The sequence below is a fragment of the Lichenostomus cassidix genome, chromosome 19 (genome assembly GCF_008360975.1).
Source record: "Lichenostomus cassidix isolate B80296 chromosome 19, HeHo_3.0, whole genome shotgun sequence".
NCBI classification, from domain to species: domain Eukaryota; kingdom Metazoa; phylum Chordata; class Aves; order Passeriformes; family Meliphagidae; genus Lichenostomus; species Lichenostomus cassidix.
The window spans coordinates 4,926,197-4,947,836 of NC_139499.1; the positions used below are offsets into that span (position 1 = coordinate 4,926,197).

The following is a 21,640-nucleotide window of genomic DNA, read 5'->3' on the forward strand; positions in this document are numbered from 1 at the left end:
CCTGGGCTCCCCTCTCCCCGCTCCCCACCAGGCGCGGGCCGCGCCCTCCGCGGCCCACCCGGGCCGGGCTCCGGTGAATCAGCACGGGCGGGGCCCAGGGGGGCGAGGGGGCGGTGCCTCGGCGCGGGGCACGATGGGAGATGTAGTCCTGGAGGGACGCGCTGCGCCGTGTGAACCCAGGACCGCTTCCGCACCTGAGGACTTCATCTCCCGTCGTGCCCCGCGGTCAGGCTGGTGGGCGGGCACTGCGGGGAGGGGCGGGGAGGGGCGGGGCGCGCGCAGGGGGGTTGTGGTGGCCCGCGGCGCGCGCACAGCACCGGGCGCAGCCGCCGCCGCCGCCTCAGCCGCAGCAGCGCCGAGACCGCCGCGCCCTCCTCGTCCTCCTCTTCCTCCTCCTTCCTCCTCCTCCTCCCGGAGCCCGCAGCCTCCTCGCCCCTCTCCCCCCCGGACCCCGCGAAGATGGTGGACCGCGAGCAGCTGGTGCAGAAGGCCCGGCTGGCCGAGCAAGCCGAGCGATACGACGACATGGCGGCCGCCATGAAGAACGTGAGTCCCGTCCCGCGGCCGTCGCGCTCCCCACACAAACACACACCCGCCTCCTCCTGCCGCCCCGCCGGGAGCGCGCTCCGCTCGCTTTTCCCGCGTGTTCTCCGCCACGGGTGGTGGGCTCGGGTGGGGGGGCCGCGGGGGTGTGAGGGCCCCGGCGCCTCGCCCTCCGACACCCCCAGCCGAGTCCCGTTCCCGCTGCTTTTCCCTATCCAGGGATCCTTTGCTTTCTCCCGCCTCCCATCTCCTGCCCTAGAGCCCCCCACGCATGCCCTGCCCCGCCACAGGGCCCCCACCCAGCCCCACGCATCCTGCTCCTCTGTCCTGGAGCCCTCTCCGCACATCTTTCGCCTGTTCTGGGTCTCACATCCAGCCCCACACCTCGCTCTCTCCTGCCCCAGAATCCCCCCGCATCTTCTGTCGTATTCTGGGGCCCCCACCCAGCCCCACACATCCTCCCTCTCTGCCCTAGAGCCGCCCCCCCATCCTCCCCCTGCTCTAACCCCCCACGCTTTGCCCCCCCGCCTCTCTCCCCTGCCCTGCTGCCCCCACCCAGCCCCACGCAGCCCCCTCCCCTGCCCTGGAGCACCCCCACATCCTCTCCCCTGCCTTACAGCACGTTGCCTCCGCAGCCCTGCAGACCCCCACATCACCTCTCAGCCCCATTTCTTCTCTCCCCCCACGCCAGGCTCCCCTGTCGGCCCCACACATCCCCTCCCATGCCCCCCCTCCCCGCCCTGCCCCAGCGCTGGAGGGGGCAGGGAAGCGAGCCCGGGGGTGCGGCGCTGCCCGGGGGGGTCACACCGGCTCGGGGCCCCGTGGGGCGAGGCAGGGGGGGACCCAGCCGGGGGGGTACGGGGGGGTGGCGTGCACACCTCTCCCCGCTGCCGAAATACCTCCCCGTGCATCCCTTCCCACGCGTGATCGCCGGGGCTGGTGTGTGCCCCTGACCCCAAAGATCGAGAGCCCTTTCACTGTCAAAGCTCTTATTTTTACTGCTCTTGGTTGGAGATTTATGAATTGAGTCATGTTGTATTCATTTCACGCTCTTAAAATAAAGACTCTGCATATAGCAGGCTGATCTGATTTGTGACACTGAACGCTCCCCTTCAATACTGACATTTTGACAATATAAGAAGGGAAAAAAAAACATATCTCTGATCTGATCTTGCAAACAAAGCAATCGTGGGAGGCAGGATCAAGTCATTCCAGAAGATTCTGCATTTGTCATATTGCAGAGAGGCTAGACTGGGTGGAGGGAGGGAGGGGGTGCTTTAAAGGGGAAAACTGTTCTTTATGTTTGTCCTCTTAGTCAGGTCTGAACCTTAGCTGGGAGCTGGGGTGTCCTCCCCGGCTGATGAAAAGTGAATGCCGATCTGGGAATGTCGCAGTCTGCCGTGGGTGCAGCTCTGTTTGCCCATATTGCACCATTTTGTCAATAACCTTGCATTTATCAAACAGACAAAACTGTCACAGCCCGAGCCCGGGGAGGGAGGAGATGTCTTATCAAGGAATGAAATACGGATAATCGGAACGAGATATTATCACATTAAGCCAGCCGGGCTGTCCCTCTGCTGCACTGTGGCTTTTATACCATTTTCTGATAGCGGCATCTATTCATTTTAAAGCAAAGCCTGCTGTGTGAGCAGATCCTACAGCTCATTTCCTACGGATAATACAGCCGCCGTGACAAAGCCAGCAGGGATATGCCCAGCACTCAGAGCCGTGTTGCACTGTTAATTTCCCTTAGCCTGCTTCCCCGGGCTGGCTGCTTGAACCCAAGGCGTTGTTAGGAGCTCATATATGTGATTTTTCCTTCTAGCCCTTACAGGCCCTGGTGAAACAGTAACCCGGGCTAACGCCGCTTATCAGCTGCCTGGTAGTTTGGCCGCAAGGAAACGATTCCCAGCGGGAGCGCTGACGCCTCCCTTCACCAGCAAACAAAAGGCAGAGCTTTGTTCTTCCTTTCTGCGCCGCGCTGCCCCAACTCCGGCGCGGCCGGTCCGGCGGCCACGGGCATGTCACAGCCATGTCACAGCCGGTTATCCCCGTCCCCGTGTGCTGCCCAGCCCCCAGCCCCGGTTGTGCGGGAGGCTGATGACCTCGCACTCATTTCCGTAGCAACGCCTAGTGATGTCATATGCCATGGTCCAAGCTGCAATGCACCCAGGCGGTAGCAGAGAGCATGCGGGCTGCGCCTAGCGAAGGTGATGCAGAGCCATCCTGCCCTCCAAACCTAGCCCTCCCCAGCACCCTGCTGAGAAATGCTGGATGGTTCTCCTTTCAAACCTGGCGTGGCAATGATGGGCATAAAAGAGGCTTGTTTTCCTGCAGCTTCAGCTCACAGTTGCATTTTGGTGGTCATTTCATATGGGGCAGCTGGGTGGGTTGTTCAGCCTCAGCCCTGTCTGCTTGGGAACCTGTGCTGAATGGCTGTGTTAATGGTTTAAAATGGAAATGGTGTGCTGGGATTCTTGCTGTCTGCTGATTCATCCAGTGATGTCTGAGATCACAATAGTTTCTCCTAAATAATATTTATATATATAACAAGTTATAGCTCCTTCCTTCCTGCAAGTGCCAGCTGCCAGTGCCCCTAATTGCTACCTGCAATTATGTTGCTGCTGCAGGAGCAGGATTGCTCCTTCAGCCCCCAAAAGGGGCAGATTTACTGTGGGGGTTTATTTTGAAAATACAGCAGATGGGAGCAGAAGGTAATGTCACACCCAGGAAGGGTGCAGGGCTGGGCCAATCGATCCAGAGTATGGCTGCATGACCTTGGTCATGTCCCTTGTCACCTCAGTGCACTCTGGGGCTCTCAGCCCTAACAGGTGTTGGGGGACAGGAAAGCTCCCTGCTGGTCCCCAGGGTGGTCAGTGGTCAGACCACTGGCCTTGGGCTTACTTGCTGGGGTTTCACTTCCCACAGTACTGGAGCAAGAAGCATTTTGTCTGGTTCAGCTTCAGGAAGAGCTTTACCATCCGAGCCCATGCCAGGGCTGGGGATCGATATCCATTAGCTGGGGAGAGCAGTGCTGCTGGATGCTTTCCGGAGGTGGGAGCCCTGCCAAGCCCCCGGCTGGTGCTGCCCAGGGAGCAGAGCACGTGCCTCCCCATAGACCTTTATGTTGAGGGGATGTGCAGGTGAATGAACAAGATGATTGCAATAACTTTTGCAGGAAATAAGTCGCCTTCTAAATATGTGGGGAGAATTATTGCACTGTACCTATGTATGGTGTGGGGCTGTATGGCAGAGTCCTTGAGCTCACCTGGAGGTCCCCTGAGAGGGGAACACCTGGCTACTTGATTTTGGGGGACCCAGCCTCTGCAGTGGGCCTGTGGCTGTGCTGTATGTGAGGACCACCAGCTGTGGTGGGTGTGGAGAGGGGAATATTAGAGATGCTGGAAAGCAGATGGCTGCTCCAAGCTTTAGACACCACAACTTGGTGCAGTAAATGGCCATTGTGGGTGGAGGAGGAGCACGAGGATGGGGAATTGCAGGCCTTCCCTGGCACGGGGTGTATGGGCTTCTGCCATGCTGCTCACCAGCTGGGCAGGTTATCATCCCCCACATCCCGTGACCACGTTAGTGCTGATAGCAAAGCTTCACACAGACAGCAGGCTCACCCTTTGGAAAAGGGGTAGTAACACAAATCTATCCTATCTGGAGAGTCCCCAGGGAGCAGAGCAGGGATGATTAGCTGCTTTCTGCTCGAATTGTAGACAGACAAAAGGGTGGTATGGAAAGGCTTCTCCAGGAGGAGTGCTGGGCAGGCCATCTGTGATGGTGGGAGGGGAGCAAGGAGCATGAGCTGCCGTAGTAGCACTTCCCAGGGGGCTGGGGAAGGCTTTGGGAAAACCATTCCCAGTACTGAGGTGGATGTTGGCATCTAATGGGCAGCACTGATGCTCTTGTGCAGGCATCTTGAATGCTGCTCTGCTTTGTGGTGCCTCCAGACCATGGGTGGACTGCAGTGGTGGAAGGGATTGGAGACAGCCTGACTCATGAGCAGGGAGCAGAGCTTCCTTCCTGGAGGTCCATGGGGTCAGGACAGGATGGTGGCTGTGAGGAGCTCCTGTCCTTCCAACCCTGTAGCTGTTCACAGTGTGGGGTTGTCTCTGCATGACTCAGCCTCAGTAATAGCCTAAGCCACATCTGCACCTAAGTCACTGACAGCAATATGCCCTGTACACAGCTGCAATGGCCACTGCACACATTAACTTCATTGACTGACCAGTCTTCAGCAGCTCAAGCTCTTAGAAATTCCCCTTTGAGCTCCTGTAAGCTCTTATCTATATGAGCTTTAGGAAGAGTCACTGACTTAAAAGACCATGCTGGGTTTCTCAGTTGGCAAAGTGTAGCAGCCAGGGTGCATTTGATTGGAAAGAGCTCCTCTTGAACTAAACAAAAGTTATATTGAGACTGTGATGGGGAGTATAGCAGTTGAATTATGCCTGGGTACATGGAAACAGTAAAGCTCTTGGACAAAGGCTCTCCAAGAGCCCTTGGATGATTTGGGCTTAGCCAGTAGATCTGTTGGATGATGTCTAGCCATGAAAGTGCAAAAAGATTGATGGGAGTTGTCTTGATTTATTAAATTATTTTTTCAACCATTTTTATTTGCTGCTTCTTCTGGGTGAAGATGGCTGGTTCATAGGAGACTCAATTGTTTTAGTACACCAAATAAACTTCATAATGCCAATGACAAGCCCTGTCTGCCCCATCTGTATTCACCAACTGATCCCAAAGTTGCTCTTTGGAATAAACTCTTTGGACACTAATGATGTGCAGTTGGGCTTGCTGGAATATTCAGGAACAGTAATTTAGGGGCAACCACAGAACTTCAGCTTCAAAAATGTTTCCTGTATTGAAAACTACTGTATCTCTGGAGCATATACATTGTTCTTGGCTTGTCTGATCTGAACGGGATGGTGTCTTTGGCATCCTCTTAGTGGTCCTCATGGATGTTTTGGATGGTGCTTTCAAGGGCAGTGAGGGATATGCACATAGCTGTGGTGTATCCCTCTGCCTCCTGCTGCTGGGATTTGGTTTGTGATCAGGGAGATGAGGAATGTGATTCTTCCTCAGTTTCTATGCCTGGCAGAATTAAGATTTTCCTTAATTTTAGGATCTGCACCATGCTTTTTCCTCTTCTTCATGTGTATTATTGAATCACTTTTCTTGTACCTGGGCCAACAGCATAAGGGCTGCTCAGGAGTGTGCTCAGCTTGGCTTTCCAAGTAGAAATAAGCAGTCTCAGCCTTGCAGAGCTTGAGATCAAGGAGATGGAGTAAGAGTGACCTGATAGTCCCCAGCAGCCTATGGAGAGGCTTGGGTTTTGTTCCCAGGCTGGTGAGTGACCCCAAGGTCACGATGCTAAGTACAAGGAATTTTCAGAGCCTGATATTTCTACTGTCTCTGCAGAGCCTGCAATTAGAAATTGGATCTACTAGATTTGTTGCTCTTGAGGATACAAGGAGAAATGTGGCTCATAGTGCAGCTGGTGGAGCAGGGCTGGGGAGGAGAGTGGTAGCCATGACTTGACATCTGGAGAAACCTCCATGGATGGTGACCCATCTGGCAAGGCCTAATTCATCAGCTGTATGACTGAACTCTTCAGCAGCATCATACTGAGTAAACCACGCACAGAAGTTGTGTGCAAGGATACATATTTAGGAAAAATAAAGAATCCAAGCTTTTGTGTGTCCCAAATGCCAGTGCTTGAGTAACCAGCTGCTTCCTGGGAGCTGGCTTTGCCTGAGCTCAGATGTGTCCATGGATGTGGAGCACTGCTGAACTTGCTGGTGCTGCTTTTCCCTTGGCACAGGTGAGTAGTGTGTTCGGAGCTCAATTCCAGTCTGGCAGGGAAGATCCCAGAGGACTGTCAGACTAGTTAAGACCAGAGCTGGCTGCTTGGTGTCCCAGCCAAACACCAGGCTGTTCAGAGGCAGGTACAGGGAAAGAGGCATTGGAAAATGCCTCCAGTCTCACCTGAGGGAGCTTTTCCTCAGATGGGTCAATGCCTGGAGCATTTAAGACTCTGCTTTGTGCTTTTCTGCCCCATTCTACCTCCTGAGCTGTGGCTGACAGTGAAACGTGAATGCATATTAGAATAACTGCAGTACAAAGCGCAGTGGAACAGGATTTGCCTGGCTTCCCAAGCGTTTCTCCATTGACAGTCCTGATAGGATACAAGCATCATCTTCTACCTCACTGTGGCAAAGCTGTGATGCAGGGCTGAGATTGTCTCTGGGTAGCTGCTGCACCCTTGATGCTTCCAGGCGTTCTTCTACGCTTCAGTGCTCCACAGCTCAAGACACATTTTTCCAAAGCTGATGCTGTTAGGAGTATTTTTGTGCTAACTTGTTTGGAGCCAGCTTAGACCTTCTTTCCTTGGCTGGTCAAGCCTTTGTCTTTTCCTTTTGGAAAGGCGAAAGTCTTCAAAAACTTCTGGTTTTCACTGGAAAGGTAACTAACCTAACTGGTCCTTAGCTGAAGTCTTGTTCCCCAGTGTTGGATTCATGTGACTGCAGAGAAATGGTAACTGCCATTTCTGGAAAATGGCAAGTGCCATTCATTTCATGGCGACTGCCTTGTCTGGAAAGCAAAAACTGAGTGAAAACATAAGTATTTGCCCAATTTAACAGTTGCTGCTGGACAGAGATAGCTTGAAAAGCAGCTAAAACAAGAGGAAGTAGCCATGGATTGTCCACTGTACTGGATATTTAGTGGCTTTGTCTTTCAACTTCTGAAACATTCTGCTTGACTTGAAGAAGCTGTTCAGATAAACGGTGGTGGCTGGTTTTGTGCTGGTGGCATTGAGATAAAATGTTCTGCCATGGCTGCTGGCTGCCAGGCTCTGCCTGTGTTTCTGCCAGTGCAGCTCTTGGTCTTTGCAGGTGGGGAACTTTTCTTTCCCCATGGAAACAAAATGGCTTTGGGGGAATGTTTTTCTCCTGGCTGCTTGATCTAATGAGCAAAGTCCCTCCTCCCGTCCTAAAAGGAAGGGAAATGGGGACAAAATTACTTTCATTCTGCTCTTTAAATTTATTTTTTTTTTTTAAGTAAAAGGCCTGACTCTTTGCTCCAGAGGCCAGATGTCGAGATACTGGATTCCCTCCCGTGGCTCTGGATGGGGAGTGTGCCTGTGGGAGGATCTCAGCATTGGAGTGCTTTGTCCATCTTTTCTGAGTGCACAATGACAACGAGGCTGAGCTGCTGCATCTCTCTGATCCCTCCTGTGGGTTGGAGCCCAGGGAGGTGCTGGGGCTGGGAAATCATAAGGCTTGATCTTCACCCAGAAGTCTTCTGCTGGTTATCTTTGTATATAGTCTGGAAAAGGTCAGGAATGGTAAATTCTGGAAAATGGAGCTGAAATGATGAGGCAGCAATCCTTGTGCTGCAGGAAACACTGACAAGACTGTCTCTCAAAAGCAAAGCCTTCATGTAAGCTGGTGAAACAAAAGCCTTTGTCTGCCCATTTAAGGGCAAACTTCCCCCAGTCTCAGATTTTTCTGTGCTAACCCAGATTTAGTCACATCTCAAGCATGACCCAGTACATGCTCAATTAGGTATTAAAGAAACCTGATTTTTGGCCCCAAGCTAGTGATCTAGTGACCAGGGGCAGTGCATTAGTTAATTGCAGTAGGAGAGTAACTAGAGAACATGTCACTGCTGATGGCGTGAGACTCCCTTAAAGTGATCCCCAGATTAGGGATTAGAGTACTTAATGTTTTTCTTCCATAAAGGAGATGTTGGAATTGAGTCCGTCTATGGGTGTTTGAGGCAGCTGCACTTGGACAAGCGCAAGTCTGCAGGGATTCCAAGTGCAAACCATTCCTTAATTGTTTGCAAATTCCCTCTGATCTCGCCGGATGGGTTGGCTTGGCTTGCTTGGGATGTGTCTTTGCTTACGTACCCAGCAAAGCTACTTGGCGTGTCAGTGTGCTTCTGACTCCTCTCTAAGATGGTTTCACCCAGGCTCTAGAAAAACACCAGCGAGAGGTCTTAGCTTCAGTGCTAACAAGGCTGCTGATGGACACGTTGTTTGGACAGTTGTGGTGCTCAGCAGCATAAAGTTTATTAATAGTAGGTGGAGAAGCTGTTGCTGTGCCATGTGCTAACAGACAACATGCTCAACAATTGCTGTAGGAGATATCTCCTTGTAAAAGGCTAATGCTTAGTATTCAGCAGTGAATGAGAACTTGGGGAAGATTAACAGCCTTTAATTTACACCCAGCTGGGGCAGGCGTTGGAGCTTTGCCTGTTTATGCTGTTGGGCTTTGTTACATGGGATGAATATTTCATTACCTAGAAGTTGGGAGCTTGGCTTCTTGCATTTGGTGGTGTCAAGATGACATCAGCACCCAAGGGGTTCTGTCACCTGTGATGAACTGAGATCAAATCTGTGGTGGGATCCCTGGGCATCAGAAGAGGCTGGAAGGAGATGGCTGGAGCCAGGCAAGAGTAGTTAAACCCACATTTGGATCTAGGATAGTAAAGTGACCCTCCTTGTAATTTAAAATTGGTTGCAGTGCTCCAGAAAGCTGCCCGAGCAAAAACTTGACTTTCTTCTGTTCTGCAAGTTCATTTAAGAAATTAAATAAAATTGCTTTTGCTAGAGGTGTGTAAGATCAAGCCTGAAATCCCCGAAGCAGTGGGAGGGTAAAGTGTATCTGGAGGGATAATCACCTTACTCGCTGATGCAGAAATTAAACCTATCGTGGAGCTGGCATGCAGGAATCCACCTGGGTGTTCTGGGAAGTCTCTTGCTTAATCTGGTAAAACACGTTTGAGACACCAAGGAACTGCTGGATCTGCAGAGCAAGACACCTAGAGCAAAAATCTTGTGAGATGGTTTTTTTTAATATTTCCAGAACCTTACCTTGATGTGCAACAACCAGGTGTTCCCCAAGTGTTTGGGGGAGTGACATGGAGCAGCTAAAAAGGTACATGCTCACTGCAGGGAGTTTTGCATGGCTGCAGCTTCTCCCATTTCACCCTTTGGAGCAGCAGCTCGCAGCTGCCATGGCAGCATTGGCACTGCTGTGCCAAAGAAAGGCATGGAATTGCTCAGTTCATCCTGCTCCAACAGACCTGGGAACAGGCTCTCCTAGCAACCAGAACTTGCTCTCAGCTTTTCCTGGGGTGTCCTGCTCATGGCACATGATGTCTTCTCTCTCCCTTTGCCTCAACTGGGTAGAGGTCATGGGCACAGTCATTTTTTGAGCCCCTGATTAAGGACAAGCCCTGGCACTTGACGCTCTGGGGAGGATTTGATGATCTGGTGGCAGGATTCTTACTGCCTGGCAGTGGGGCTGGAGGTGAGCAGGAAAGCACTAAGATCTGAGCCAGATTAGTACCCTTGGAAGCTGTGAGGTAAATCTTTAAGCAGCTAATGCTCCCAGCAGCACTAAACACCCTCCCCACATTAAACTTGGTGCATTTATCTAATAAGTCCCTGAAATCTGTCCAGCTGGGGGTTATATTATCATGAATTGGAGAGAAAAAAAGCCATCTTCCTCCGTGTTGACCAAGTCTTAAGACTCTAGAAATGACCGGTGGCATCCTGTGGATTGTTGCTTCAGCTCAAAAGCCTGTGAATAGATGGAATCCTCTGAGGAATAATGCTTGAACAGAAATTTTAAAAACCCAAGTCTTTAAATTTGTACAGAAATGCTGCTGAGGAAAGAGCTGTAGTTACTCTTGAAGAGCTCTTCAGCTCTCACCTGGAGGAGCTTAATGCATTCCAGAAGAGCCTATAGCAACCATGTATTGTCATGCTCTTTCCAAAAGGATCAGTGGATGAGCTCTGCGCTTCTGGAACTTGCAGCGTGCTCCAAGGGCACATCTGAGCTCTGGTGGCAGTGGCACTGGTCTTCCATGTGCTTAGCAGAGAGCTTGGAGAACAGGCCTATCAGCAGGGAACAGAGCAGATAATGAGGCAGGAGAGCTCCCCGAGCTGTTGGGTGATGGAGAAGGGTGGTGGTGATCCTGGGCTGCTGCTGAGGCACTCCCAGGAACGCAGCAGTGGGCAGATGATGCTGCCAGCCTGCCATGTCCTGGGGAAGGAATAGCTTGGCATCCCTTCTGTTACTTTGTAGTTAGCAGGCAAAGGTGCTGGTATCCCATCTGCCAGCGATGAGCCCTGAGTGACAATCCTCTGAAATGCTGGGACTGATGTGGTTGGACTTGCTGCTCTCTCCATCTGGTGGCTGGAAGGCACTAGGCCAACAGAGGTCGATCATTTTCCCAAGAGTTTTTAACAAGTACTAGGCAGGTAGTGGCAGCAGGACAGTGAAACAAGTTGTCCTACAGCCAGTTTTCATCTTGTTTAATAGCCTGTCAGTGAGGCTAATGAAAATCAGGGTGTTAACAAGGAAGACAAGAAAACTGGGCATAATTCCTTCCTGGCTCAAAAAACACATACTGGCTAGAGGAGCAGCTCCCTGCGACTCAGAATGCTAACTCAGAAACGGTTTGTAGCTCCACACTTGAGCATACGCAAAACTGGAAGGCTGGGGTTGTTCCTTCCAGTTGATTACTGGGATGTGTCTGGGCTGCTCTCTGTCAACAATAGCCATGGCAGGCCTTATGTTTGCCTTATCTCAAGCTGCAGAAGAAGTAGGGGACACAAATCGATGGCACCCAGGTGGCTTTTAGTGGAAAAAAACCCCAGAGTCGTTAGACCAAGTGTTGGGACTGCAGTGCTGCAGATAAGGGCTGGTACGTGAAATGCTGCTGCCAGACACTGAAGGGAGCAGCTCAGGGCTCTGCTGCTCTCACTGGTTTTGTCACCTTGGCTCCCTTCAACCTTTCATGTGCAAGAATGACCCAAGTAGCTGAAACTTTAATTTTCTCTTGACTGAAATCCATGCCTGCCACACTGAAACTGGAGTAGGTCTGGAGGCTTCAAGGACTGATCAAACCTGAGTGCGGTGCAATCGTGTGTAGTTATTAAGCTACAAAGGCCAGTGGAATAAATGAGCTCTTGGTTTTCACATCTCCCAGTCTGAAGACTTTGTCTTGGGTGGTTCAAAGTTGCCTTAAGTAATAAAAGCTGCGGAGTGGGATGAAAGCTGCTGGTAATTGTAGGAACATACAGAAATCCTAATTGGTGTCTGGAGTGCCTGAGTAGCCTCTGAGATGCAGTTGGGCTACAAGCAGTAAACTGGTCAGTGCAGACACTGGTCCTTGAGGCACTGGGAACAATTTGAAATGTAATGGCAGAACCATCCCGTGTGCCTTCAGCTGCTGTCCTGTGATGAGTGCTGGCTCTGCCAGCTTAGAAAACAGGAACTAGCAGGTGATTATTCATACTGAAACAGTCAAAGGAGAAGGCAATGGGGAACTTGTGTCTGCCCACAGCCTGCACATGCTTTTTTTGGTCTTGTCTGGGATGAGAGGAAGGGCTCAACCCACAGCCCAAAATCCCCCTGGCCATGCTGAGTTAAAACTTGAACAGAGGACAGCTGAAGGGGTCAGCAAGGAGAGAAGCAGTTAGGGTGTGACTTCCACTTTGGAAGTATGACATGGGGGCGAAGGCAAGGCAACAGTGGAAAAGAACCCAAACCAATCTGGTAGCATTTTAGATTTAGGTCTGGTTTAACACACGCCTACTTTGCCAAAGTAGGACAGTGCTTAAGAAAAGCATCTTTCCGACTGCGGCAGTGGAGTTGTAGGACAGCTCGCTCTGGAGCTTGGGGAGAAGCTGTTCTTGGTGAGGCTGTGTGACATCGAGTCGTGACTGTCACCAGACTGCTGGGTAATGGTGACAATTTCATGTGCTTGAGGGCAGCTATTTCTTCAAGTTAGACAGGGCAAACTGGGGACAGAAAAACCAGGCAGTCTGTCAGTCATAACCTTCCAAAATGACTGCACTTGGGCTGCTGAAGGTGGTTCTGTCACAGAATCATTAAAGTTGGAAAAGACCTCCAAGATCACAGAGTCCAACCGTTAACCAATCACCACCTTGTCAACCAGACCGGAGCACAGTGTCATGACCAGGTGTTCCTTGAATGTTTCCAGGGATGGGGACTCCACCACCTCCCTGGGCAGCCCCTTCCAACCCCTGACAACCCTTTCTGTGAAGTAATTCTTCCTGATGTCTAGCCTGAACCTCCCCTGGCACAGCCTGAGGCTGTGTCCTGTTGTCCTTGTAGACACGTGGTGGGGTCCCACCATGAGACAGCAGCTTGGGGATGAAGGTGACATGTCTGCAGGTATTGTGAACTTTCATCAGCTGCTTGAGCCTAAGGGGTTGTGTGCTGGTTGCTCCCTTTGCCAGTAGCTACAGACCAAGAAGGAATTTCAATGGTTGGACTTGGTCAGAACTTTGTTTCAAAAGCACATTTACCTTTCAAAAAGTGAAACAGAGATGGGGACCTTCAGGCCAGAGCTCAGACCAATGAGCTGCATGTGAAGGAAAACAAGGCACTTGCTAGTGTTTGTGTGGAGTGATAACAGACTTAATTACATGGTGCAGGAGCTGCAGATAGAACAGGAAGCATGAGTGCTGAGGAGGAGATGGATGTTGTGTATCCTGGTGGGAGAAGAGCTCTGGTGATCTTTAAAAGCTGTTCTCAGTGAACAGTTTGAGGTTTTCATGGTTGTCTCTCTCTGTCTCTTCCGGAAAGCTGTGCTCCTTTGTAGGTGTCTGATGTCTTGAGGGGATCAGGTTCTCTTCTAGGCATTAAGAAAAGCAAGTGTGGAGGTTTATAACATGGGTTAAACTGTGAGATGTTGATGGTATTCCCCAAGGAAGCATCTCTGGATCCTCTCAGCTTGCCAGTGCTGTCTGCTTTAAGATAAGACATCAAAGCCAGGCAGGAGCTGTAAATGGGTGGGCACTTAATTATCAAACTAAGTGGAAAGTGTGTAAGGATAAACAGGTAGAACTAAGCCCTGTGATGGATCTCCACTGCAGTCACTAAAGGGACCTCAAAAATTATTATTTCCTCATGTATTCAGGCCTGCTCATGCAAGGTGAGAAGTGGAGAATGGGAGTCCTGGAATAAGCCCCTAACCATCCTAACTTGCTGTTCTCTGGGAGCAAACCTTCCCTGTGGGTCTCACCAAAGCCTGTTAATTGGGATACTTCCAGAAAGAAGGTGCAGCAGAACCAACCCTTGGGCTTTTGGAGTTCACATACCTTGACATTAGGGGCAAGTAAAGATTTGCTTGCTCCCTGGCTTCTCTTCATGAGGCTGAACCTTCCCTGGCTGCAATGTGATCCTTGGGCATGCTGGGAGCCTGCCAGGTTTTGGGCAGGGTGCTGAGTCAGAGCTCCAGCTGAAGTGGAGAAATCAGGAAAACCTTCTGGGAGATGGTGCCACCTCTGCAGTGCTTTGTTGCAAATCAGAGGGCTTGGATCTGTACAAGCTTCCAGTCTCCCAGGCAGTATAAACCCTAAACTTCCAATAGTTTTTGCCCAATGGGAACTCTTGGAGTTTGCCTGTGGCTTTAGGGCACTTGAGTCTTGGTGGTGCAGACACTGTGCCATCAAAGGAGCTGGTGAGACTGGAACTGGCAGTGTTCTTGAGCTTGGTGGTGGAACCAGCCAGATCCTGGCAGCATGAACTGCTCCATGCCAAGCTCCTTGCACTCCCTGCCTAGGTGTCCTTGCACAGTGTGCTCCTGGCACATGTGTTTTCCTTCTTTTTTTTTCCAGAATAGCTAAAAGACTTTCCTCTATCAGGTTTCCAGCATGTAGATCAGCTCTCTGTCCTTGGCTGTTTATGCCACATCCAGGACTTGACTCCATTTCAGGCTCATGCATCTCAGGCCCCCCTCCCCAGTCTCCATGGGCACAAAAGTGAGATGAGGCTGGACAGTTACTGAGATTTGCAGACCAAATTCTGCTGGCAGCCAGGGAAGTAAAACTCCAAACTAACTGAGCTTCCCAGAGAGCAGGTAGACCTCCAGCCAGGGACGGATGGCTTTGTACTCCTGCCAAGCCTTCCTAATGCCAAATTGAGATTTTCCTTTGGCTATTTGAAGTCTCTGACTCCATGGAACAGTGCTGGGAATGGCATCATGGGACCTGATCAGGGTATTGCCCTTCTTAGAGGAGGTGAGACCTGTTCAGGGTCTGAGTAAAGAAGGGGGAAGGTTCTGCCCTCCAAAACTGCTGTAGTGTGACTGCTGCAGTGTGATCTAGGCCTGCTACAGAATATTGCCTTATTTGATGTTTTATCAGAGGTGTTCAGTGCAATGCTATTAATTCATTACATATGAATTATTACCACCTGCTGTTTAGCCTGTGGCTTGATTGAACTTGCTTTGTGTTGGTATCTGCAGTGTAAGAAAAAAAAATAAAAATCAGCCTTTGTTTGGCCAGCAGAGGCTACAGTGAAGGCACAGCCCCACGTGCATGTGACAGGCTGGTGCAGAGGTGGTGGGATGGTTTCTGCTGGAGATGGGCACTGGTGCAGTGCTGTGGGAAGAGCAGAGTGACAGTGACTGCACAGTCTGGAGTGTGGAGAGGGCTGTGACAGGAAATGGCAGCACAGGGGAGCAGGCAGCAGACTCTTGGCTGGAGCTGAGGGGCAGCAGGCAGCTCTGGGCAGACTGAGGGCAGGGATGCCCTCAATGGCAGCTGAACCTGGGATACATCTTTTCCACCTTCTTCTGACTCTGCTGAGGCAGCTCAGTGTACCCTGCTGTCTGATACCTTGTGTCCTAGCCATCTTGCATTTTCTTCCTGCTGGGAATGCAAGAGCCAGATGGTTTTTGGTTCTTCCTCCCTCTGCTCAGTTGCAAACTGGAATGTGTGGGACTGCAGCCTCTTCTCTCTCCTAGTGCTGAGGGACATGGTCCCTGTCCCCATCCATGTTACCTTGACCATGTCTCTGCAATGCTCCTTCCTAGGAGTTTGGGTCCTGCTAGAAAACAGTGACATGGTTAACAAGGCTCCCTTCCTGCTTTTACAGGTTCCCTGTGAGCTCCCAGGGGGAATCTGCTGTCTCCACAGGTGTACCTTCCATCTGTCAGCCAGTTTGTTGAAAGGATTTTGACAGGCAACTTTCCTCAGTAATCCTTAATAGCTTCGAATTTAAAATGTTTATGGCAAAGCTAATCCCACGAAACTCCCTGTAGTTTTAATAAATCTGTCCTCCAGCAAGACTCTTCTCGTGAGGTAAATCTACTTCTTCCTGCAGTGATAAGTATCTGCAGACACAGCTGTGGGACAGCTTTAAATCATCTGCTTGGTCCTCACTTCAAAACTGGTATTTCTGCTCAGGGAGCACCTTGCTAAAAGCAAGATTTCATGTGGTGATCAATCTCCACAACCGCTGTCAGGACAGAAAACTCTTGGAATTAGTGAATCTCTTGAAGGCTGTTGATGTTGGACTCTGTTTACAGCCGGAAGAGAATAACTCAGGCTGGGATTTCTGGATGTTTCTAGCCAAATCCCTCACTCAAAGCAGAGCAAGGTGGGACAAGTCCCCAGGTAACCTGACTGAGTTTTTGGTACCTCCAAGGACAGACAATCCATAAGCTCTGGGGCAAGGGGACACCTTTGTTGTGCTCCACTGGCTCCCAAAGATCTCTTTAACTCACAGAATCTTCACTGTATGTTTGTGCAGGTGTCACTCAGAGGGAAGAACAAAGGGAAACATTCTGTGAAACTCCAGAGTAGACCCCTCAGAGCACCAGGCAGGCTGGAGGCAGTGTTGGAGTGTCTTACCACGGCTGTTTGGGCCCATTGTGGTCAGGCCCTGCCCGGCCCCGCTGCAGAAAGCAGGATATCCCAGGGATCCCAGGGCCCTGTGGTTAAACAGTCGCTGTTGTTCTGGCTGGCAGAAGGTTAGCCTGGCACTGGGAGCTGCCGGATGGCCTGGGCATCGCTGCCCTGCTTACCTTGGGCGGGAGCACTGGGAGCTGCCCTGGCATCCTGCCCTGTGCTCTTTGTCCTGTGCCACTGGCGACTGCTGATAGTCCCAGGAGATCCTGCCCTCATTAATGTGACACCCATTTCCCTCAGTCCCTCTCTTGCCCTGGAGCAGAAGCAGTTGTGCTGGTTTGCACAGGAAGACCCTCTTCCATATGGAAAAGGGCTGTTTGCTGTTCCTGTGCCAGGCTCCAGAGCATCCTGTGGAGCAGCACAGGTCCACACAACAGCAGGGGTGGGAATGGAGGTTCTTCTTGCTGCCTCAGCCTTAAGAGGGAAAGTGCTAGAGGGGGTCTGATTAGAGACTCTACTTGCTCTGGGGCAAACTGAGGCTTAGCTGTAGCCTGGTTTTGGGAGGAGGCATTGGGCAGAGTGTGGCTGAAGAGCTGCAGGAGGAGTGGATGTTCTGGAATGTGCAGGTCAATATCGTGTGAGCTAGTCTGAGTCATTCCAGGCCACTCAAATGAGGTCCTGGGCTGGGCCACCCTCCACCTCCCAGCAGGAGCCCTTGGCCTCCTGATCCCCACCATAAATGTGGTTATCTGGGCCCAGAGCAGACCTTGTCCTTACAGATCCTCGTGAAAGTGACTCAGTATTTGCAGAAGCCTTTCACATCCAAACCATTACCTAATCCTTAACTGCTGTGAGGTGGCTCACAGGTTCCTGCTCCGCTGGCCTGATTCCCAGGTGGCTTTGCCCAGGGTGTGGATGTGGAGGGGTGCTGTGTCCCAGTGGAAAGGGGACAATGGCCGTGCCCAGGCTCAAAGTGCCACTTGGCAACTGTAAGCGCCCCAGGGAGCAGCCATGTGGAGCTGCCCTTGTGTCCTGTCTGCTCCAAGGGATTCTCCTGCCCCTAGGGGTGGGAAGCTGGTGCAGCACGGCCAAACGTGCTGCCCGGGTAGCTCCAGCCAGCAGTGGGGTTGTGGGAGCTGGAATGGGATTATTGTGAAACCAAGTGATGCTTCCCAAGTAACTGAGGGAGCGCTGTGCTCGTCATCTCCATAATCCCTTTGGGTGTTTTTGCGGTGCGTGAGGCAGGTGACAGTGTGAATTAACACCGTTAACCTCAGAGAGGAAATCCTATGTGGGGGATTTTCCCTTCGCCATGTGAGCTTTTAAGTCCTCACCTGTGCAGGTGCCTGAGGCAGTTGAAATTGTACCATCTCATAGATGCTTTGGGTGTCTCAGAAGTGTGCCCTGTGTTCATGGGATGTGGAAAAGGTGAACACGTTGTAGCTGTGGTGGTGTTAATCCATAAGCCTGGACCATCTCCTCCCTCTTGCTTTGACTGTCCCCCTCACATGTATGACAAAGCCCGACTCTCATCCTACAGGTGAAAGGCATCTCTTTCCTAGAAGATTTCTCTCATTCTGGAAAATGCTAAACTCTCAAATAAAACCCAACACCTGCTCTCCTTTTAGGAGTCTTTGTGGGACTGGCCCATGGTGTGATTTCCCAGGTGGCTCCTGCCGGGATGGGAGCAGATGCTGGATGACAGAGCAGGACTTTGCCAGCCGACTGCCTCCTCCTGCCTTGCTCTGAAGATGCATGGGAACACCCAAAGGTGTGATGGGAATGTCAAACAACTGGGGCTTAACCCAAGTGTCTCTTTTCTCTCCCCCTCTCTCCACGCAGGTGACGGAGCTGAACGAGCCCCTGTCCAACGAAGAGAGGAACCTGTTGTCCGTCGCCTACAAGAACGTGGTGGGGGCACGGCGCTCGTCCTGGCGAGTCATCAGCAGCATCGAGCAGAAGACCTCTGCCGATGGGAACGAGAAGAAGATCGAGATGGTCCGTGCCTACCGCGAGAAGATCGAGAAGGAGTTGGAAGCGGTGTGCCAGGATGTGCTGAGCCTGCTGGACAACTACCTGATCAAGAACTGCAGCGAGACGCAGTACGAGAGCAAAGTCTTCTACCTGAAGATGAAAGGGGACTATTACCGCTACCTGGCCGAGGTGGCCACCGGGGAGAAGAGGGCGACCGTGGTGGAGTCTTCGGAGAAGGCCTATAGCGAAGCCCATGAGATCAGCAAGGAGCACATGCAGCCCACCCACCCCATCCGGCTCGGGCTGGCGCTTAACTACTCGGTTTTCTACTACGAGATCCAGAACGCGCCGGAGCAGGCCTGCCACCTGGCCAAGACGGCCTTCGACGACGCCATTGCCGAGCTGGACACCCTCAACGAGGACTCCTACAAGGACTCAACGCTCATCATGCAGCTCCTCCGCGACAACCTAACGCTCTGGACGAGCGATCAGCAAGACGACGACGGCGGAGAAGGCAACAACTAGATCCCCCCGATGGACTGGCAGCCGCACGCTGATGCTAACTACTGCAGTCTTTATTTTTTTCCCACGAGTGGGGGGGGGTCCGGGGTGGGGGAGGGAAAGGGAGGGGACACCTTCCCAGGGAGGCCCCCCACAACCTGTCTTTGATTGCCTCGTTGACATTTTTGCCAAAACACCACTAGTGGAAGTCAGGCTGGCTGTGCTGGTATGGAATAGCAGCCTCACTGGCATATGGACTGTTCTGTAGATTATTAATACAAGTGGAGCTGTCTTTAATTTAACTTTATTGCTAGAAATAAAAAAGGGTTTTAAGACGAATTTGCGTGGATGGAATGGCCCTCGTTTTTAAGGAAAGCAACGCAAAAATATTGAAAAAAACAACCAAAAAATCAAAAAAAAAAAAAAAAAAAAGGGAGTTCTGTGGTTCCAGTAAGGCTTTGAGCGTTTGTTTCCGCAGCCCAGGTGCCGTGTGCCCGCACCATGTCACGGGGCCTCTCTCTGCACTGCTCTGCCTGCCAGAGCGCAGCTGCAAATCCCCAAATTGAGAAGGAATTAAAAATAAAACCAACAAAACTAAAGAATTTGGGGCTCACAAAGCCCTGGGATTTAGGCCATCCAATTTTTTTCTTTCTTTTTTTTTTTTTTTCTTTGGTTGAGATATTTATTAGGGTAGCTTACAGTATTAACACTAAATTGCAGTTTACAGTATTTCTACATTACAGCCATATGACATCAAGCCTTTGATTGTCTGTTTTTCTTTCTTTTGCTAGTTCTTTTGGCTTGCCTTCCTGAGCAGTCCTCGCCTGTGGACTGGCTTTAGCTATTCTGTGTCACCCAAGGCAAGAAGACCGCCCGCCCGAGGAACATCAAAGCTGCTCTAGTTTTTTGGTCAACAGCTTAACAGGTGCTTGGCTAGCGGCTGTTTCAACTATTTTAAGTCCACAGCAAAAGGTTTAAGAACTTAATTAGACAAAGGGGGAAGTGTTTAAACTTAAAAAAATGCCACTTAAATAAAAAATAATAATAAAAAAAAATTTAAAAAAAAGAGCATTCAGGTCTGTATGTCATGTACTGTGTTTGGTATTTCAAAAGACCATCCTGATTTAAGGTGCCACAGCTGCTTCCTCAGGGATTGCACTGCCATTTCACTCTGCCTGACTTTCTCCCACTGTACCATGAGGTTTGTCAGCAGATCTCCAGCACCCAGGCTCCCTTGTTTGTCACCAGGGAAGCCGGGTGTGTTTTCCTTTCTCCTGGGGAAGCTTGTGGTGTAATGAGTGAACTTCAGGAGCTTAGAAACTAATTTGGTAGAGAAATTCCTCAAGGGAAGAGCTACAATCATAGACATTTCTATCCACCATCGGGAGCCCAGGAACTTAGTTCTCTTCTTAGCAAAATCTTTTCCGAATCTGTCTGATCCGGCCGGGGGTGGGAATCGGGGCATCTAAGTTGCTTTAGCAGGTAATACTTACCCCATTTTGAGTAAATTTCGCTTTGATTTTGATTTTTTTCCCATGGTTGTTGGAGGTTCACTGCTGTTCTCTGGCTGGCGGAGTGCTGCGCCCTGCAGCGCTTCCCCCAGCGCTGCGCAGTGAGGAGAAACCGCGCTCGTGCTTTAATTCCTTGTTGTGATTCTGACCGTTCTGGAACCAGGCTTTCACTGTCCCTCGCGAGAGTCAGCCCGACACGGCGCGGCGAGGTGTGGCACACATGGCACCGCCGCTCCCGCTGCTGCTGCTGCTGCTGCCGGGGAGGATGGGGGGATGGACGCTGCTCCAGTCCCTCCCGCCGGCCCTGAGCCGCCTCCCGACTGCCCGGGAGCACTTCAGCTCCCCGGCGCTGCCCCAGCACGGCTTTCTTTAGGCTGGGCTTCCCCTGCTCCCAGCGTGGCCCAGGGAATTCGGGGCTCAGCATCCTGCGGCGAGGGGCGTGCGGTGCCAGCGTGTGCTGGGACGGGGAGATGCTTTAGGCTTCTGACCTCCCTCTCATCAACCCCCATGAGCAGTGTTGTCCCAGCTGTATAATTTGGAAGTGATTTACTGGAATTACAAAACCTATCTTCTTTTTTTTTTTTTTTTTTTTCCTTTTTTTTTTTTCCCTCCAAAATAATTGCTACTCTTTTTGGCTTTTTGCTCTGGCTGCTTTAGGAAACTTATGCAGGAGAGATGGCACAAGAGGGCTAAAAACGGAGTGGGGGTCAGGGACTTGATTTTTAAGCAGCTTGAATGGTTTCTTTCATTTTTTAAGAGATGCACTTGCCTATGATACTGTCTCTCCAGTGAAATGATTACTGCTCCATTACTCTATTGATACAATATTGTGCATGCTAGTGTCGTATTTCTATACAGTAGCTTGAAATTTATTAACTTATACTGTAGATGTTATGTATTCCTATGACAAAATAGTCTTCAAAAATTTTTTAAAGTTTTTTAATTTATTTTTCTTTCCTTTTTCTTTTTTCGGGGGTAAAGTTTGCTCTACCAAATAGTGATCGTAACAAACTGATCTGTTATGGATGTTGCTATAGTGACATGCAATTATATATGATTTTGTTTTTAAAAAGGAAAAAAAAAAAAGCAAAAGAAAACACCAGTGTTAGCTTAATCTTAATGTCTGGTGTTCGTCATGGTGAAATTATAACTATTACAGTGTAGGAGAACAATGACTGTGTTCTTTGAATGAGCCTTTGTTTGTGCTTTTTGTCATGTTATGCAGTGAACTATTTTTAAGGTCTAATCAGTGATTATTTTTCCAACTCCGTGTTTCTGTAAGGAATTATTTCACACACGGACCATTCTTAGCAGTTTTTCCTCAGTGATGGAATATCATGAATGTGAGTCATTATGTAGCCGTCGTACATTGAGCAAATAAACTTACAGATCTGACGTCAGCGCTGCTTAATTGTTATCGCCTGTC

The 21,640-nt window shown here is 50.7% G+C and overlaps 1 protein-coding gene across 1 annotated transcript; it reads left to right on the forward strand.

The window, feature by feature from the left end:
* The first annotated feature begins 285 nt into the window (after positions 1-285).
* On the forward strand, positions 286-21,614 carry YWHAG (tyrosine 3-monooxygenase/tryptophan 5-monooxygenase activation protein gamma). The gene is made up of 2 exons (XM_085078089.1): positions 286-546; positions 18,071-21,614. Exons 1-2 carry the CDS (start codon positions 460-462, stop codon positions 18,725-18,727), a joined length of 744 nt encoding a protein of 247 aa, XP_084934215.1. The 5' UTR covers positions 286-459; the 3' UTR covers positions 18,728-21,614.
* The last annotated feature ends 26 nt before the right edge of the window (positions 21,615-21,640 follow it).

Bases quoted from the DNA above. Each gene is read 5' to 3' on its own strand.
- YWHAG (XM_085078089.1), top strand. From the start codon at position 460: ATGGTGGACCGCGAGCAGCTGGTGCAGAAGGCCCGGCTGGCCGAGCAA. The intron at 547-18,070 runs GTGAGTCCCGTC...CTCTCCACGCAG, and splicing joins TGGCGGCCGCCATGAAGAAC to GTGACGGAGCTGAACGAGCC.